Raw genomic sequence first — 18,039 nt, 5'->3', positions numbered from 1 at the left:
CTCTACCAGGTCTCTACCAGTACATTCTCTACCAGGTCTCTACCAGTACATTCTCTACCAGGTCTCTACCAGTACATTCTCTACCAGGTCTCTACCAGTACATTCTCTACCAGGTCTCTACCAGTACACTCTCTACCAGGTCTCTATCAGTACATTCTCTACCAGGTCTCTACCAGTACATTCTCTACCAGGTCTCTACCAGTACACTCTCTACCAGGTCTCTATCAGTACATTCTCTACCAGGTCTCTACCAGTACATTCTCTACCAGGTCTCTATAGGTACACTCTCTACCAGGTCTCTACCAGTACATTCTCTACCAGTACATTCTCTACCAGTACATTCTCTACCAGGTCTCTACCAGTACACTCTCTACCAGGTCTCTACCAGTACATTCCCTACCAGGTCTCTAACAGTACATTCTCTACCAGGTCTCTACCAGGTCTCTACCAGTACATTCTCTACCAGGTCTCTACCAGTACACTCTCTACCAGGTCTCTATCAGTACATTCTCTACCAGGTCTCTACCAGTACACTCTCTACCAGGTCTCTACCAGTACATTCTCTACCAGGTCTCTACCAGTACATTCTCTAAGAGGTCTCTACCAGTACATTCTCTACCAGGTCTCTACCAGTACATTCTCTACCAGTACATTCTCTACCAGGTCTCTAACAGTACATTCTCTACCAGGTCTCTACCAGTACATTCTCTAAGAGGTCTCTACCAGTACATTCTCTACCAGGTCTCTACCAGTACATTCTCTACCAGGTCTCTACCAGTACACTCTCCACCAGGTCTCTACCAGTACACTCTCTACCAGGTCTCTACCAGTACATTCTCTACCAGGTCTCTACCAGTACATTCTCTACCAGGTCTCTACCAGGTTTCTACCAGGTCTCTATCAGTAAATTCTCTACCAGGTCTCTACCAGACCTGTACCACTTAACCCTTTACCAGACCTCTACCAGACCTCTACCAGACCTCTGCCAGGTCTCTACCTAGTCTCTACCAGGTTTCTACCAGGTCTCTCAGATCTCTACCAGGTTTCTACTAGTACACTGTCTACCAGGACTCTACCAGGTTTCTAACAGGTCCTTACCAGGTATCTACCAGGTCTCTACCAGTACACTGTCCTACCAGGTCTCTACCAGGTTTCTACCAGGTCTCTACCAGTAACCTCACAAGTCCCCTCAACATTCTAATTTCTCTCATTTTATTCTTCCTCCCTAGCTCTCCTCCTTGGTGACCATCATTCCTCTCCCAATGCCTCCACCCCTCACCCCTCTCTCCTCTCCCAATGCCTCCACCCCTCACCCCTCTCTCCTCTCCCAATGCCTCCACCCCTCACCCCTCTCTCCTCTACCCATGCCTCCTCAGCCTAATTCCCCTCGTCAGATGTGATAGGGCTCCCTCTCTCTCTACGATGTGGCAGGGCTCTCTCTTTCTTGTGATGTGGCAGGGCTCTCTCTTTCTTGTGATGTGACAGGGCTTGCAAACTATCATGGATTATAAAGGGAAACCCAAAAGCGAGCTGCCCGGTGACACGAGCCTACCAGACGAGATACATTCCTTCTATGCTCTCTTTGTGGCAAGCAATACTGAACCGTACATGAGAGCACCGACTTTCCCAGACGACTATGTGATCACACTGTCCATAGCCGATGTGAGTAAGACCTTTAAACAGGTTAACATTCACTAGGTCGCAGGGCCAGATGGATTACCAGGATGTTGACCAGCTGCATAAATGAGTGGCACCCCGTGGCACATCTGTTCCATGAAAAACTTTGATAGGCTCACATTAACACCCTCATTCCAGACCCACTCCAATCCCCAACAGATCCACAGATGACGCATTCTCTATTCCACTCCCACACTGCCCTTTCCCACCTGGACAAAAGGAACACCTAGGTGACAACGCTGTTCATTTACTACAGCTCGGCGTTCAACACCATAGTGCCCTTCAAGCTCATCACTAAGCGAAGGACCCTGGGAATAAACCCCTCCCTCTGCAACTGGATCCTGAACGTCCTAATGGGCCCGAACCCCGGTGGTGAAGGTATGCAACCACCCGCTCCACCACGCTGACCCTCAACACTGAGGACCCTCAGGGGTGCGTGCTTTCTCCTTCCAGATCTCCATCACCAGCCGCCTAAAGACTTGTTCCCTACAGACTTGTTCACTACAGACTTGTTCCCTACAGACTTGTTCCCTACAGACTTGTTCCCTACAGACTTGTTCCCTACAGACTTGTTCCCTACAGACTTGTTCCCTACAGACTTGTTCCCTACAGACTTGTTCCCTACAGACTTGTTCCCTACAGACTTGTTCACGCACAACTCCCAACATCGACATTACGTTCGCCACCTACACAACGGTGGTAGGACTGATCACCGAGGATGAGCCTACAGGGAAGAGGTCAGTGGGGTGCAGAGACAAAAACCTCTCCTTCAACCCCAGAAATACAAAGGAGCTGATCATGGACGACAGGAAATGGAGGACCGAGCACGCACCATCCACATCGACGGGGCCGTAGTGGAGCAAGTCGAGAGCTTTAAGTTTCTCTGTGTCCAGGATCACCAACGATCTATCATTGTCCAAACACACCAAAACAGTCGTGAAGAGGGCACGACAAAACCTTTTCCCCCTCAGGAGACTGAAAAAATTAGGCATGGGTCCTCAGATCAACAAAAGGTAATACAGCTGCACCGTCAAGAGCATCTTGACTGGCTGCATCACCGCCTGGTATGGCAACTGCTTGACATCTGACCGCAAGGCACTGCAGAGGGTAGTAGATAGTGTAGAGGTCCTGCTGCAGAGGGTAGTAGATTGTATAGAGGTCCTGCTGCAGAGGGTAGTAGATAGTATAGAGGTCCTGCTGCAGAGGGTAGTAGATTGTATAGAGGTCCTGCTGCAGAGGGTAGTAGATAGTATAGAGGTCCTGCTGCAGAGGGTAGTAGATTGTATAGAGGTCCTGCTGCAGAGGGTAGTAAATGGAGTGTAGAGGTCCTGCTGCAGAGGGTAGTTTAGTGTAGAGGTCCTGCTGCAGAAAATGGCTTAGATTAATTAAGGTCTTGCTGCAGAGGGTAGTAGATAGTTTAGAGGTCCCTACTTGGTAGTAGATAGTGTAGAGATCCCTACAGAGGGTAGTAGATTGTATGGTCCTGCTGCAGATGGTAGTAGATAGTGAGAGATCCTGCTACAGAGGGTAGTAGATTGTATAAGGTCCTGCTGCAGAGGGTAGTAAATAGTTCAGGTCCTGCTGCAGAGGGTAGTAGATAGTGTAGAGATCCTGCACAGAGGGTAGTAGATTGTATAGAGGTCCTGCTGCAGAGGGTAGTAAATAGTGCAGAGGTCTTGCTGCAGAGGGTAGTAGATAGTTTAGAGTCCTGCTACAGAGGGTAGTAGATAGTGTAGAGATCCTGCTCAGAGGGTGGATTGTATGGTCCTGCTGCAGAGGGTAGTAGATAGTGTAGAGATCCTGCTGCAGAGGGTGAAGTTCTGGAGGTCCTGCTGCAGAGGGTAGTAGATAGTTTAGAGGTCCTGCTACAGAGGGTAGTAAATAGTGTAGAGGTCCTGCTGCAGAGGGTAGTAAATAAGTTAGAGGTCCTGCTGCAGAGGGTAGTAGATTTGTAGGTCTTGCTGCAGAGGGTAGTAGATAGTTTAGAGGTCCTTACAGAGGGTAGTAGATAGTGTAGAGATCCTGCTACAGAGGGTAGTAGATTGTATAGAGGTCCTGCTGCAGAGGGTAGTAGATAGTATAGAGGTCCTGCTACAGAGGGTAGTAGATTGTATAGAGGTCCTGCTGCAGAGGGTAGTAGATAGTATAGAGGTCCTGCTGCAGAGGGTAGTAGATTGTATAGAGGTCCTGCTGCAGAGGGTAGTAGATTGTATAGAGGTCCTGCTGCAGAGGGTAGTAGATAGTATAGAGGTCCTGCTGCAGAGGGTAGTAGATAGTGTAGAGGTCCTGCTGCAGAGGGTAGTAGATAGTGTAGAGATCCTGCTACAGAGGGTAGTAGATTGTATAGAGGTCCTGCTGCAGAGGGTAGTAGATAGTGTAGAGATCCTGCTATAGAGGGTAGTAGATTGTATAGAGGTCCTGCTGCAGAGGGTAGTAGATAGTGTAGAGGTCCTGCTGCAGAGGGTAGTAAATAGTGTAGAGGTCCTGCTGCAGAGGGTAGTAAATAGTGTAGAGGTCCTGCTGCAGAGGGTAGTAGATAGTGTAGAGGTCCTGCTGCAGAGGGTAGTAGATAGTTTAGAGGTCCTGCTACAGAGGGTAGTAGATAGTGTAGAGATCCTGCTACAGAGGGTAGTAGATTGTATAGAGGTCCTGCTGCAGAGGGTAGTAGATAGTTTAGAGGTCCTGCTACAGAGGGTAGTAGATTGTATAGAGGTCCTGCTGCAGAGGGTAGTAAATAGTGTAGAGGTCCTGCTGCAGAGGGTAGTAGATAGTGTAGAGATCCTGCTATAGAGGGTAGTAGATTGTATAGAGGTCCTGCTGCAGAGGGTAGTAAATAGTGTAGAGGTCTTGCTGCAGAGGGTAGTAGATAGTTTAGAGGTCCTGCTAGCCAGTGGTAGTAGATAGTGTAGAGATCCTGCTACAGAGGGTAGTAGATTGTATAGAGTCCTGCTGCAGAGGGTAGTAGATAGTGTAGAGATCCTGCTACAGAGGGTAGTAGATTGTATAGTAGTCCTGCTGCAGAGGGTAGTAAATAGTGTAGAGGTCCTGCTGCAGAGGGTAGTAGATAGTGTAGAGATCCTGCTACAGAGGGTAGTAGATTGTATAGAGGTCCTGCTGCAGAGGGTAGTAAATAGTGTTAGAGTCCTGCTGCAGAGGGTAGTAGATAGTGTAGAGGTCCTGCTGCAGAGGGTAGTAGATAGTTTAGAGGTCCTGCTACAGAGGGTAGTAGATTGTATAGGGTCCTGCTGCAGAGGGTAGTAGATAGTGTAGAGTGGGTACAGAGGTAGTAAATAGTGTTAGATCCTGCTACAGAGGGTAGTATTTGTACTAGAGGTCCTGCTGCAGAGGGTAGTAGATAGTTTCAGGTCCTGCTGCAGAGGGTAGTAAATAGTGTAGAGGTCCTGCTGCAGAGGGTAGTAGATAGTTTAGAGGTCCTGCTACAGAGGGTAGTAGATAGTGTAGAGATCCTGCTACAGAGGGTAGTAGATTGTATAGAGGTCCTGCTGCAGAGGGTAGTAGATAGTTTAGAGGTCCTGCTACAGAGGGTAGTAGATTGTATAGAGGTCCTGCTGCAGAGGGTAGTAAATAGTTTAGAGGTCCTGCTACAGAGGGTAGTAGATTGTATAGAGGTCCTGCTGCAGAGGGTCGTAACTGGACGAGCACATATCCTTGAGCATTGTTTAGGCTCAATTTAAAAAATGGCTTACTGATTAATTAAACTAAATAGCTAAATGCTACTAAAACCAAGTTCCTGTTGTCCTCTTGGTCTCGTAATAAAGACCCTGAGTAACCTCTTGTCTGCTCGTTGAATGGAGCCTGATTTGAAAATACAATCTACAGCTGCAGCCTCTGTTTTATAACCTTTAGAGTCAGTCTGTCCTTCATCACTAGGGACAATTTTTCAGAACATCAGCGCATTTTGTATAGTTCTGTCGGCTCTGACTTGCAGAAGGGCTCAGCGTTGGCTAGTTTTTGTAGCCCCCACCCTAACTCTGCTCACGTACTCTCTGGACCGGCTGGTTCTGGAGGTCAAGACATATTCAGACCCGCTCTCTGGACCGGCTGGTTCTGGAGGTCCCGCGGGTCTCCACTGACCTGGGGGGAAATCATTTCAGTTGTTATGCCTCAGCTCGTGGAATAACCTTTAGGCCAGCTAGAAATTAGATTTGTTGGTCTCCCTCTCATTTGGGGTTGCAGGTAGTCTAGTGGTTAGGAATGTGCAGGGGGGGGCAGTGTGAGTCTAGTGGTCAGAGTGAGGGGGGCAGGTAGTCTAGTGGTTAGAGTGAGGGGCGGCAGGTAGCCTAATGGTTAGCAAGTGTAGGGACTTATCAGGTAGCCTAGTGGTTAGAAGGGGGGCATGTAGCCAATGGTTAGAGTGTAGGGGGTTAGGTAGCCTAGTGGTTAGAGTGTAGAGGGGACAGGTAGTCTAGTGGTTATAGTGTAGGGGGGGGCATGTAGCCTAATGGTTAGAGTGTTTGGGGCAGGTAGTCTAGTGGTTAGAGTGTAGAGGGGGCAGGTAGTCTAGTGGTTAGAGTGTAGGGGCGGCAGGTAGTCTAGTGGTTAGAGTGTAGGGTGGTTAGGTAGTCTCGTGGTTATAGTCAGCCAGAAAGTAGGGCGGGCAGGTAGCCTAGTGGTTAGAGTGTAGGGGGTTATGTAGTCTAGTAGTTAAAGTGTAGTGGGGGCAGGTAGTCTAGTGGTTAGAGTGTAGGGGCGGTAGGTAGCCTAGTGGTTAGAGTGTAGGGGGGTTATGTAGCCTAGTGGTTAGAGTGTAGTGGGGGCAGGTAGTCTAGTGGTTAGAGTGATGAACAGGTAGTCTAGTGGTTAGAGTGAGGGGGGCATGTAGCCTAATGGTTAGAGTGTAGAGGGGGCAGGTAGTCTAGTGGTTGGAGTGTAGGGGCGGAAGGTAGCCTAGTGGTTAGAGTCCCATCGGGGGCATGTAGCCTAATGGTTAGAGTGTAGGGGGGTTAGGTAGCCTTGTGGTTAGAGTGGGGGCGGCAGGTAGTCTAGTGGTTAGAGTGTAGGGGGGGGGCATGTAGCCTAATGGTTAGAGTGTAGGGGGGTTACGTAGCCTAGTGGTTAGAGTGTAGAGTGGGTAGGTAGTCTAGTTGTTAAAGAGAGTATTGTTATTTCACTGTAACAGCCTCGTTATTGATATTTCACTGTGACAGCCTCGTTATTGTTATTTCACTGTGACAGCCTCGTTAGTGTACAGTCGTAGCCAAAAATCTTGAGAGTGAAACACATTAATTTTCATAAAGTCTGCTGCCTCAGTTTGTATGATGGCGATTCGCATATACTCCAGAATGTTATGAAGAGTGATCAGATGAATTGCAATTAATTGCAAAGTTGCAAACTGAATCCCCCAAAAAACATTTCCACTGCATTTCAGCCCTGCCACAAAAGGACCAGCTGACATCATGTCAGTGATTCTCCTGTTAACACAGGTGTGAGTGAAAGAGGACAAGGCTGGAGATCACCTGTCATGCTGATTGAGTTCGAATAACAGACTGGAATCTTGGAAAACCTGGGTGGTGCTTGGAATCATTGTTCTTCCTCTGTCAACCATGGTTACCTGCAAGGAAACACGTGCAGTCATCACTGCTTTGCACAAAAAGGGCTTCGCAGGCAAGGATATTGCTGTCAGGTAAGATTGCACCTAAATCAATCATTTATCGGATCATCAAGAACTTCAAGGCCAGGCGGTTCAATTGTTTTGAAGAAGACCAGGCGCCCAAGAAATGACACCAGCAAGCGCCAGGCCGTCTCTAAAGTTGATTCAGCTGCGGGATCGGGGCACCACCAGTACAGAGCTTGCTCAGGAATGGGCCAGGCAGGTGTGAGTGCATCTGCACGCACAATGAGGCGAATGAAACTTTTGGAGGATGGCCTGGTGTCAAGAAGGGCAGCAAAGAAGCCACTTATCTCCAGGAAAAACATCAGGGACAGACTGATATTCTGCAAAAGGTACAGGGATTGGACCAGGACTGGTGTAAAGTCATTTTTTCTGATGAATCCCCAGATTGTTTGGGGCATCCGGAAAAAAAAGCTTGTCCAGAGAAGGCAAGGTGAGTGCTACCATCAGTCCTGTGTCATGCCAACAGTAAAGCATCCTGAGATCATTCATGTGTGGGGTTGCTTCTCAGCCAAGGGAGTGGGGCTCACTCACAATTTTGCACATAAAATTGTGTGAACACAGCCATGAATAAAGAATGGTACCAACACATTCTCAGAGAGCAACTTCTCCCAACCATCCAGGAACAGTTTGGTGATGAACAATGCCTTTTCCAGCATGATGGAGCACCTTGCCAAAAGTGATAACTAAGTGGCTCGGGGAACAAAACATCAATATTTTGGGTCCATAGCAAGAAACTCCCAAGACCTTAATCCCATCGAGAACTTGTGGTCAATTCTCAAGTTCTGACAAACTCCAAGTATTGATTATGCAAGAATGGGCTGCCATCAGTCAGGATGTGGCCCAGAGGTTATTAATTGACAGCATCAGCATGCCAGCTCGGATTGCAGGGGTCTTGAAAAAGAAGGGTCAACACTGCAAATATTGACTCTTTGCATCAACTTCATGTAATTGTCAATAAAAGCCTTTGACACTCATGAAATGCTTGTAATTATACTTCAGTATTCCACAGTAACATCTGACAAAAATATCTAAAGACACTGAAGCAGCAAACTTTGGTAAAATTAATATTTGTGTCATTCTCAAAACTTTTGACCACGACTGTATATTGTATATATAATATATTAGTGTGTATATATGTATTTTTGTACATCCTCATCATTTTTATATTTTTGTATTACTATTTCCTTTTTTTCTTGTTTTCTAATGTTTTCTTACGTTTTAACTCTGTTGGGAAAGGTAAAGTCTCTACACCTGTTGTATTCGGCGATGTGACAAGTCAAATTGGAAAACCTGATTTGATTATGCAGCCTCATCTCTCTATGTCCAGGGGGCCAGATCCTTCCAGCTCCCTTCTATCTCTCCAGTGTAGATCTCTGTCAAGGTAAATGCCTCAGCAGGCCAGGCAGGTCTGAATGAAACTCAGCCGGCCAGGCAGGTCTAAATGAAACTCAGCAGGCCAGGCAGGTCTGAATGACACTCAGCAGACCAGGCAGGTCTGAATGACACTCAGCAGGCCAGGCAGGTCTGAATGACACTCAGCAGGCCAGGCAGGTCTAAATGAAACTCAGCAGGCCAGGCAGGTCTAAATGAAACTCAGCAGGCCAGGCAGGTCTGAATGAAACTCAGCAGGCCAGGCAGGTCTGAATGACACTCAGCAGGCCAGGCAGGTCTGAATGAAACTCAGCAGGCCAGGCAGGTCTAAATGAAACTCAGCAGGCCAGGCAGGTCTAAATGAAACTCAGCAGGCCAGGCAGGTCTGAATGAAACTCAGCAGGCCAGGCAGGTCTGAATGACACTCAGCAGGCCAGGCAGGTCTGAATGACACTCAGCAGGCCAGGCAGGTCTAAATGAAACTCAGCAGGCCAGGCAGGTCTGAATGAAACTCAGCAGGCCAGGCAGGTCTAAATGAAACTCAGCAGGCCAGGCAGGTCTGAATGAAACTCAGCAGGCCAGGCAGGTCTAAATGAAACTCAGCAGGCCAGGCAGGTCTAAATGAAACTCAGCAGGCCAGGCAGGTCTAAATGAAACTCAGCAGGCCAGGCAGATCTAAATGACAACAGCCTCTTAAGGATTCAACACTTTTTTTTCAGTGTATGTCAAAAGTTTTAGACTGATCCAATGAACTATTGCATTTCTGTACATAATGTTGTATCAAGACTGCCCAAATATGCCTAATTTGTTTTTTAATAACTTTTTATGTTCAACATTGTGCACTCTCCTCAAACAATAGCATGGTATTATTTCACTGTAAATAGCTACTGTTGAAGCGTTGTGCCAATATCAGATATGTCTATGTCCAAAGAAATGTTCTGGTTACTTACAACCTCATGCTAATCACCTTAGCCTATGTTAGCTCAACCTCATGCTAATCACCTTAGCCTACGTTAGCTCAACCTCATGCTAATCACCTTAGCCTACGTTAGCTCAACCTCATGCTAATCACCTTAGCCTACGTTAGCTCAACCTCATGCTAATCACCTTAGCCTACGTTAGCTCAACCTCATGCTAATCACCTTAGCCTACGTTAGCTCAACCTCATGCTAATCACCTTAGCCTACGTTAGCTCAACCTCATGCTAATCACCTTAGCCTACGTTAGCTCAACCTCATGCTAATCACCTTAGCCTACGTTAGCTCAACCTCATGCTAATCACCTTAGCCTACGTTAGTTCAACCTCATGCTAATCACCTTAGCCTTCGTTAGCTCAACCTCATGTTAATCACCTTAGCCTACGTTAGCTCAACCTCATGCTAATCACCTTAGCCTATGTTAGCTCAACCTCATGCTAATCGCATTAGCCTTCGTTAGTTCAACCTCATGCTAATCACCTTAGCCTATGTTAGCTCAACCTCATGCTAATCGCATTAGCCTACGTTAGTTCAACCTCATGCTAATCACCTTAGCCTTCGTTAGCTCAACCTCATGTTAATCACTTTAGCCTACGTTAGCTCAACCTCATGCTAATCACCTTAGCCTACGTTAGCTCAACCTCATGCTAATCACCTTAGCCTACGTTAGCTCAACCTCATGCTAATCGCATTAGCCTACGTTAGTTTAACCGTCCCGTGGAAAATAAATGAAGTAGAACTTAATACAATTTAAATGACTTACTTTCTACACATCAGCATAGTAATGTTTATGTTGACATCATGTATGTATTTTTATTTACAATTATTATTACAAAAGATAAGTACGGTTACAACTATCGTGTAGCATAAGGTTGAAACATTCTTCCTTCTAAAAAAACATGTTTTATAATTACAATGGTCCTGGAAATATTCTGAGGTCGTCTTGTGGGTTGTCTACAATAATTCATAATTCTCTTTATATATTTTTAAAATATCAGAAAAAAATTCCCAGAATGCATTAAATCAAACACTGCAGTATGGAAGGGAACACGACAAAGAAAAATACTATTTCACATCTTTTGAGTTATTATCAAGTAATATTTATATAAATATATATATTAATATATATTATATATGTATATTATATAAATACGATATTTATATCTGTATCCTTTACATTAATAAGTCACATATCCATTTGTCACGCCGTGGCCATAGAGAGGCTTTTATTCTCTATTTTGGTTAGACCAGGGTGTGACTAGGGTGGGCATTCTAGTTTCTTTATTTCTAGGGTGGTCCTTCTGTAGCTCAGTTGGTAGAGCATGGCGCTTGTAACGCCAGGGTAGTGGGTTCGATCCTCGGGACCACCCATACGTAGAATGTATGCACACATGACTGTAAGTCGCTTTGGATAAAAGCGTCTGCTAAATGGCATATATTATTATTATTATATTATATTATGTTTTGGCCGGGTGTGGTTCTCAATCAGGGACTGGGATTGGGAATCATACTTAGGCAGCCATTTTCCCACCTGTGTTTTGTGGTGGGTTGTTGTTCAGTTTAATAAATATCATGAACGCTGCACCTTTTCTCCTTCTTCAACCGTGACACCATTTAATAAAAATATCTGTTAAATGCCTCCTACCTCCCTCTCTACCCCTATTTCTCTACCCCCTCCCTCTCTACCCCTATTTCTCTACCCCCTCCCTCTAATTCTTAAGACAGTCTAACAAGCTGGAAACTGGTCATCAGACACACATGAGAACACTAATGTGGAAACTGAGCATTGAACTGCTACATAGTGAGAAGAGGAAGAAGGGTTTAATCAGAGAGATAGAGGCCTCTAGTGTCTTTTAGGTGAGGGGGCAGCGCCATTGAGAACATTCATCATTTTGAAGTAGTACACTGGGTGGGACTTCCTCTTGGTTAAGGAAGGATCACATTTATGTTTTATTTTACCTTTATTTAACTAGGCAAGTCAGTTAAGAACAAATTATTATTTTTAATAATGGCCTAGCAACAGTGGGTTCACTGCCTTGTTCGGGGGCAGAACGACAGATTTGTACCTTGTCAGTTCGGGGATTCGATCTTGCAACCTTTCGGTTACTAGTCCAACGTACGCCCCATAATTCCATCCAGGTCATTAGGAGGGATCAGCCATCAGAATTTTGTGAGCAAACATTCCATAACTGCAGGTGGTAGAAGATCGTCAACCTTGGCTTTTATTCCTATTCAAACAACACCCTCTAGGTGGCAGTATACACCCCCCCCTGTTTACCAACTCATACAAGTAGTAGAAGAAGACCAATCTGGAACGTAATTATAGCACTGTCTAATCCACTCTCTCTCTCTCTCTCTCTCTCTCTCTCTCTCTCTCTCTCTCTCTCTCTCTCTCTCTCTCTCTCTCTCTCTCTCTCTCTCTCTCTTTCTCTCTCTCTCTCTCTCTCTCTCTCGTTCTCTCTCTCTCTCTCTCGTTCTCTCTCGTTCTCTCTCTCATTCTCATTCTCGTTCTCTCTCTCTCTCGTTCTCTCTCTCGTTCTCTCTCTCGTTCTCTCGCTCTCTCTCGTTCTCTCTCGTTCTCTCGTTCTCTCTCGTTCTCTCTCTCTCTCGTTCTCTCTCTCGTTCTCATTCTCATTCTCGTTCTCTCTCTCTCTCTCTCTCTCTCTCTCTCTCTCTCTCTCTCTCTCTCTCTCTCTCTCTCTCTCTCTCTCTCTCTCTCTCTCTCTCTCTCTCCCCCCCTCTCTCTCTCTCTCTCTCTCTCTCCCTCTCCCCCCTCAGGTGCAGACTGTCTCATGGGTGTGTACCTGTTCTTTGTCGGTGTGTTTGATGTGAAGTTCCGAGGGGAGTACAATCGTAACGCTCTCCTGTGGATGGAGAGTGTGGAATGTCGAACCATCGGATTCCTGGCTATGCTCTCCTCAGAGGTGAATTAACACGCGCAAACAGAGGGCCATTTAGGATGCAGGGGGGGCATTTAGGAGTTAGGAGGCAGAGGGCCATTTAGGATGCAGGGGGGGCATTTAGGAGTTAGGAGGCAGAGGGCCATTTAGGATGCAGGGGGCATTTAGGAGTTAGGAGGCAGAGGGCCATTTAGGATGCAGGGGGGGCATTTAGGAGTTAGGAGGCAGAGGGCCATTTAGGATGCAGGGGGGGCATTTAGGAGTTAGGAGGCAGAGGGCCATTTAGGATGCAGGGGGGGCATTTAGGAGTTAGGAGGCAGGGGCCATTTAGGAGGCAGGGGCCATTTAGGAGGCAGGGGGGCATTTAGGAGTTAGGAGGCAGAGGGCCATTTAGGATGCAGGGGGGGCATTTAGGAGTTAGGAGGCAGAGGGCCATTTGCGACTCAGACTGCGATTTTCAACTGTTTCTTCTCATCCTGGTGCATTTTAACACTTCCCCAGAAGTCTGGAGGATCACTCTGTTCTAGCAGCCTGAGTCCCTTTAGACAGGCAGGCAGGCAGACGGACAGGCAGGCAGGCAGGCAGACAGGCAGACAGAGAGACACAGAGACAGGCAGAGAGACACAGAGACAGGCAGAGACAGACACAGAGACAGGCAGAGACAGACACAGAGACAGACAGGCAGACAGACAGGCAGACAGGCAGACAGACAGGCAGGCAGGCAGGCAGGCAGGCAGGCAGACAGACAGACAGACAGACAGACAGACAGACAGACAGACAGACAGACAGACAGACAGACAGACAGACAGACAGACAGACAGACAGACAGACTGTAGTCAGCTGTCCTGTCTGACCTGTGTGTTTGTCACTCTGTTCCAGGTATCTGTTCTGCTGCTGACCTACCTGACTGTGGAGAAGTTCCTGGTCATCGTGTTTCCCTTCAGTCACCTGAGACCTGGAAAACTACAGACTGCGGTGAGTCACACTACATGCACCTGCTATAACGCTACTTAAACCTGCTATAACAAGGTCATATCGCTGTGCTAGTGATGTGTATAGTGTATACTGATGTATATTGATATGACGTTGGTGTGTATTGATGTGTATTGGTGTGTATAGATGTGTATAGATGTGTATTGGTGTGTATAGATGTGTATAGATGTGTATTGGTGTGTATAGATGTGTATTGGTGTGTATAGGTGTGTATTGGTGTGTATAGATGTGTATAGATGTGTATGGGTGTGTATAGATGTGTATAGATGTGTATAGATGTGTATTGGTGTGTATAGATGTGTATTGGTGTGTATTGGTGTGTATATATGTGTATTAGTGTGTATTGGTGTGTATAGATGTGTATAGATGTGTATTGGTGTGTATAGATGTGTATAGATGTGTATTGGTGTGTATAGATGTGTATTGGTGTGTATAGATGTGTATTGGTGTGTATAGATGTGTATTGGTGTCTATAGATGTGTATAGATGTGTATCGGTGTGTATTGGTGTGTATAGATGTGTATTGGTGTGTATAGATGTGTATTGGTGTGTATTGGTGTGTATAGATGTGTATTGGTGTGTATTGATGTGTATTGGTGTGTATTGGTGTGTATAGATGTGTATTGGTGTGTATAGATGTGTATTGGTGTGTATTGATGTGTATTGGTGTGTATTGGTGTGTATTGGTGTGTATAGATGTGTATAGATGTGTATAGATGTGTATAGATGTGTATTGGTGTGTATTGGTGTGTATAGATGTGTATTGGTGTGTATAGATGTGTATTGGTGTGTATTGGTGTGTATAGATGTGTATTGGTGTGTATAGATGTGTATTGGTGTGTATAGATGTGTATTGGTGTGTATAGATGTGTATTGGTGTGTATAGATGTGTATTGGTGTGTATTGGTGTGTATATATGTGTATTAGTGTGTATTGGTGTGTATAGATGTGTATAGATGTGTATTGGTGTGTATAGATGTGTATAGATGTGTATTGGTGTGTATAGATGTGTATTGGTGTGTATAGATGTGTATTGGTGTGTATTGGTGTGTATCGATGTGTATTGGTGTGTATTGGTGTGTATAGATGTGTATTGGTGTGTATTGGTGTGTATAGATGTGTATTGGTGTGTATAGATGTGTATTGGTGTGTATTGATGTGTATTGGTGTGTATTGGTGTGTATCCGTGTGTAGTGATGTGTATTGGTGTGTATAGATGTGTATAGATGTGTATAGATGTGTATTGGTGTGTATAGATGTGTATTGGTGTGTATAGATGTGTATTGGTGTGTATAGATGTGTATTGGTGTGTATTGGTGTGTGTAGATGTGTATTGGTGTGTATTGGTGTGTATTGGTGTGTATAGATGTGTATAGATGTGTATAGATGTGTATTGGTGTGTATTGGTGTGTATAGATGTGTATTGGTGTGTATAGATGTGTATAGATGTGTATAGATGTGTATAGATGTGTATTGGTGTGTATTGGTGTGTATAGATGTGTATTGGTGTGTATAGATGTGTATTGGTGTGTATAGATGTGTATAGATGTGTATTGGTGTGTATTGGTGTGTATAGATGTGTATAGATGTGTATTGATGTGTATTGATGTGTATAGATGTGTATTGGTGTATAGATGTGTATTGGTGTGTATTGGTGTGTATAGATGTGTATAGATGTGTATTGGTGTGTATTGGTGTGTATTGGTGTGTATAGATGTGTATAGATGTGTATAGATGTGTATAGATGTGTATTGGTGTGTATTGGTGTGTATAGATGTGTATTGGTGTGTATAGATGTGTATTGGTGTGTATTGGTGTGTATAGATGTGTATTGGTGTGTATAGATGTGTATTGGTGTGTATAGATGTGTATTGGTGTGTATAGATGTGTATTGGTGTGTATTGGTGTGTATATATGTGTATTAGTGTGTATTGGTGTGTATAGATGTGTATAGATGTGTATTGGTGTGTATAGATGTGTATAGATGTGTATTGGTGTGTATAGATGTGTATTGGTGTGTATTGGTGTGTATTGATGTGTATTGGTGTGTATTGGTGTGTATAGATGTGTATTGGTGTGTATTGGTGTGTATAGATGTGTATTGGTGTGTATAGATGTGTATTGGTGTGTATTGATGTGTATTGGTGTGTATTGGTGTGTATCCGTGTGTAGTGATGTGTATTGGTGTGTATAGATGTGTATAGATGTGTATAGATGTGTATTGGTGTGTATAGATGTGTATTGGTGTGTATAGATGTGTATTGGTGTGTATAGATGTGTATTGGTGTGTATAGATGTGTATTGGTGTGTATTGGTGTGTGTAGATGTGTATTTATGTGTATTGGTGTGTATTGGTGTGTATTGGTGTGTATAGATGTGTATTGGTGTGTATAGATGTGTATTGGTGTGTATTGGTGTGTATAGATGTGTATAGATGTGTATAGATGTGTATTGGTGTGTATTGGTGTGTATAGATGTGTATTGGTGTGTATTGGTGTGTATAGATGTGTATTGGTGTGTATAGATGTGTATAGATGTGTATAGATGTGTATAGATGTGTATTGGTGTGTATTGGTGTGTATAGATGTGTATAGATGTGTATTGATGTGTATTGATGTGTATAGATGTGTATTGGTGTATAGATGTGTATTGGTGTGTATTGGTGTATAGATGTGTATTGGTGTGTATAGATGTGTATAGATGTGTATTGATGTGTATTGATGTGTATAGATGTGTATTGGTGTATAGATGTGTATTGGTGTGTATTGGTGTGTATAGATGTGTATTGGTGTGGATTGGTGTGTATTGGTGTGTATTGGTGTGTATTGGTGTGGATTGGTGTGTATAGATGTGTATAGATGTGTATAGATGTGTATTGGTGTGTATTGGTGTGTATAGATGTGTATTGGTGTGTATTGGTGTATTGGTGTGTATTGGTGTGTATTGGTGTGTATAGATGTGTATTGGTGTGTATAGATGTGTATTGGTGTGTATTGGTGTGTATTGGTGTGTATTGGTGTGTATTGGTGTGTATTGGTGTGTATTGGTGTGGATTGGTGTGTATAGATGTGTATAGATGTGTATAGATGTGTATTGGTGTGTATTGGTGTGTATAGATGTGTATTGGTGTGTATTGGTGTATTGGTGTGTATTGGTGTGTATTGGTGTGTATAGATGTGTATTGGTGTGTATTGGTGTGGATTGGTGTGGATTGGTGTGGATTGGTGTGTATTGGTGTGTATTGGTGTGTATTGGTGTGTATACAGAGCTCATCTGAGAAAGAGACCGCTGTGTTTCCATTCTAGTATGTTCCTTTCTGGTATGTTCTGTTCTTTTCTATTCTGTTCTATTCAATTCTATTCTATTCTAGTGTTTTCCATTCTAGTATGTTCTGTTCTATTCTAATATGTTAAATTCTAGTATGTTGTATTCTTTTCTATTCTATTCGATTCTACTATACTGTTCTGTTGTAGTCTATTATAATATGTCCTGTTCTATTCTGTTATTTTCTATTCTAGTATGTTCTATTCTGTTGTAGTCTATTCTAATATGTTATGTTCTATTCTATTCTATTATGTTCTGTTCTATTCTATTATGTTCTGTTCTATTCTGTTCTATTCTATACTAGTATGTTCTATTCTATTATGTTCTGTTCTATTCTAGTATGTTATGTTCTATTCTAGTATGTTCTATTCTATTATATTCTGTTCTATTCTAGTATGTTCTGTTCTATTCTATTATGTTCTGTTCTATTCTAGTATGTTCTGTTCTATTCTATTATGTTCTATTCTATTATGTTCTGTTCTATTCTAGTATGTTTATTCTGTTCTATTGTATTCTGTTCTATTGTATTGTATTCTGTTCTATTGTATTGTATTCTGTTCTATTGTATTGTATTCTGTTCTATTATCTTATATTCTGTTCTATTATCTTATATTCTATTGTATTCTATTCTGTTCTATTGTATTCTACAGTATCCAGTGTCCTTTAGTGCTACCATCTCCTCCCACTAGGTGGTGCTGTTATCTATCTGGGTGCTGGGGTTCATCATCGCCGTAGTTCCCCTGATGAACGAGGACCTGTTTGGGAACTACTATGGTCGTAACGGGGTCTGCTTCCCCCTACACTCTGACAGACAGGAGAAGCCCACTGCTAAAGGATACTCTATCGGCATATTCCTGGGTACAGTGTGTGTGTGTTACAGCATGGATGTGCTTGTTGGTTGTTGGGTAAAGGGATGCTTGTTGGGTAAAGGGATGCTTGTTGGGTAAAGGGAAGGTTGTTGGGTAAAGGGATGCTTGTTGGTACAAGGGAGGGTTGTTGGGTAAAGGGATGCTTGTTGGGTAAAGGGATGCTTGTTGGTTGTTGGGTAAAGGGATGCTTGTTGGGTAAAGGGATGCTTGTTGGGTAAAGGGATGCTTGTTGGTTGTTGGGTAAAGGAATGCTTGTTGGGTAAAGGGATGCTTATTGGTTGTTGGGTAAAGGG

The 18,039-nt window shown here is 44.0% G+C and overlaps 1 protein-coding gene across 1 annotated transcript in view; it reads left to right on the top strand.

Moving 5' to 3' along the window:
* The window catches only part of LOC127906216 (relaxin receptor 2-like), a 145,754-nt gene that overhangs the window by 119,312 nt on the left and 8,403 nt on the right, over positions 1 to 18,039 (top strand). Inside the window, exons 16-18 of the mRNA XM_052457497.1 lie at positions 12,439 to 12,584; positions 13,440 to 13,535; positions 17,567 to 17,735. Coding sequence (XP_052313457.1) covers positions 12,439 to 12,584; positions 13,440 to 13,535; positions 17,567 to 17,735 — 411 coding nt within the window. The remainder of the gene's footprint in view (positions 1 to 12,438; positions 12,585 to 13,439; positions 13,536 to 17,566; positions 17,736 to 18,039) is intronic.

This window comes from Oncorhynchus keta, chromosome 11 (assembly GCF_023373465.1).
Source record: "Oncorhynchus keta strain PuntledgeMale-10-30-2019 chromosome 11, Oket_V2, whole genome shotgun sequence".
Classification (NCBI taxonomy): Eukaryota; Metazoa; Chordata; class Actinopteri; order Salmoniformes; family Salmonidae; genus Oncorhynchus; species Oncorhynchus keta.
This window is presented reverse-complemented; position numbering and strand designations above follow the sequence as displayed.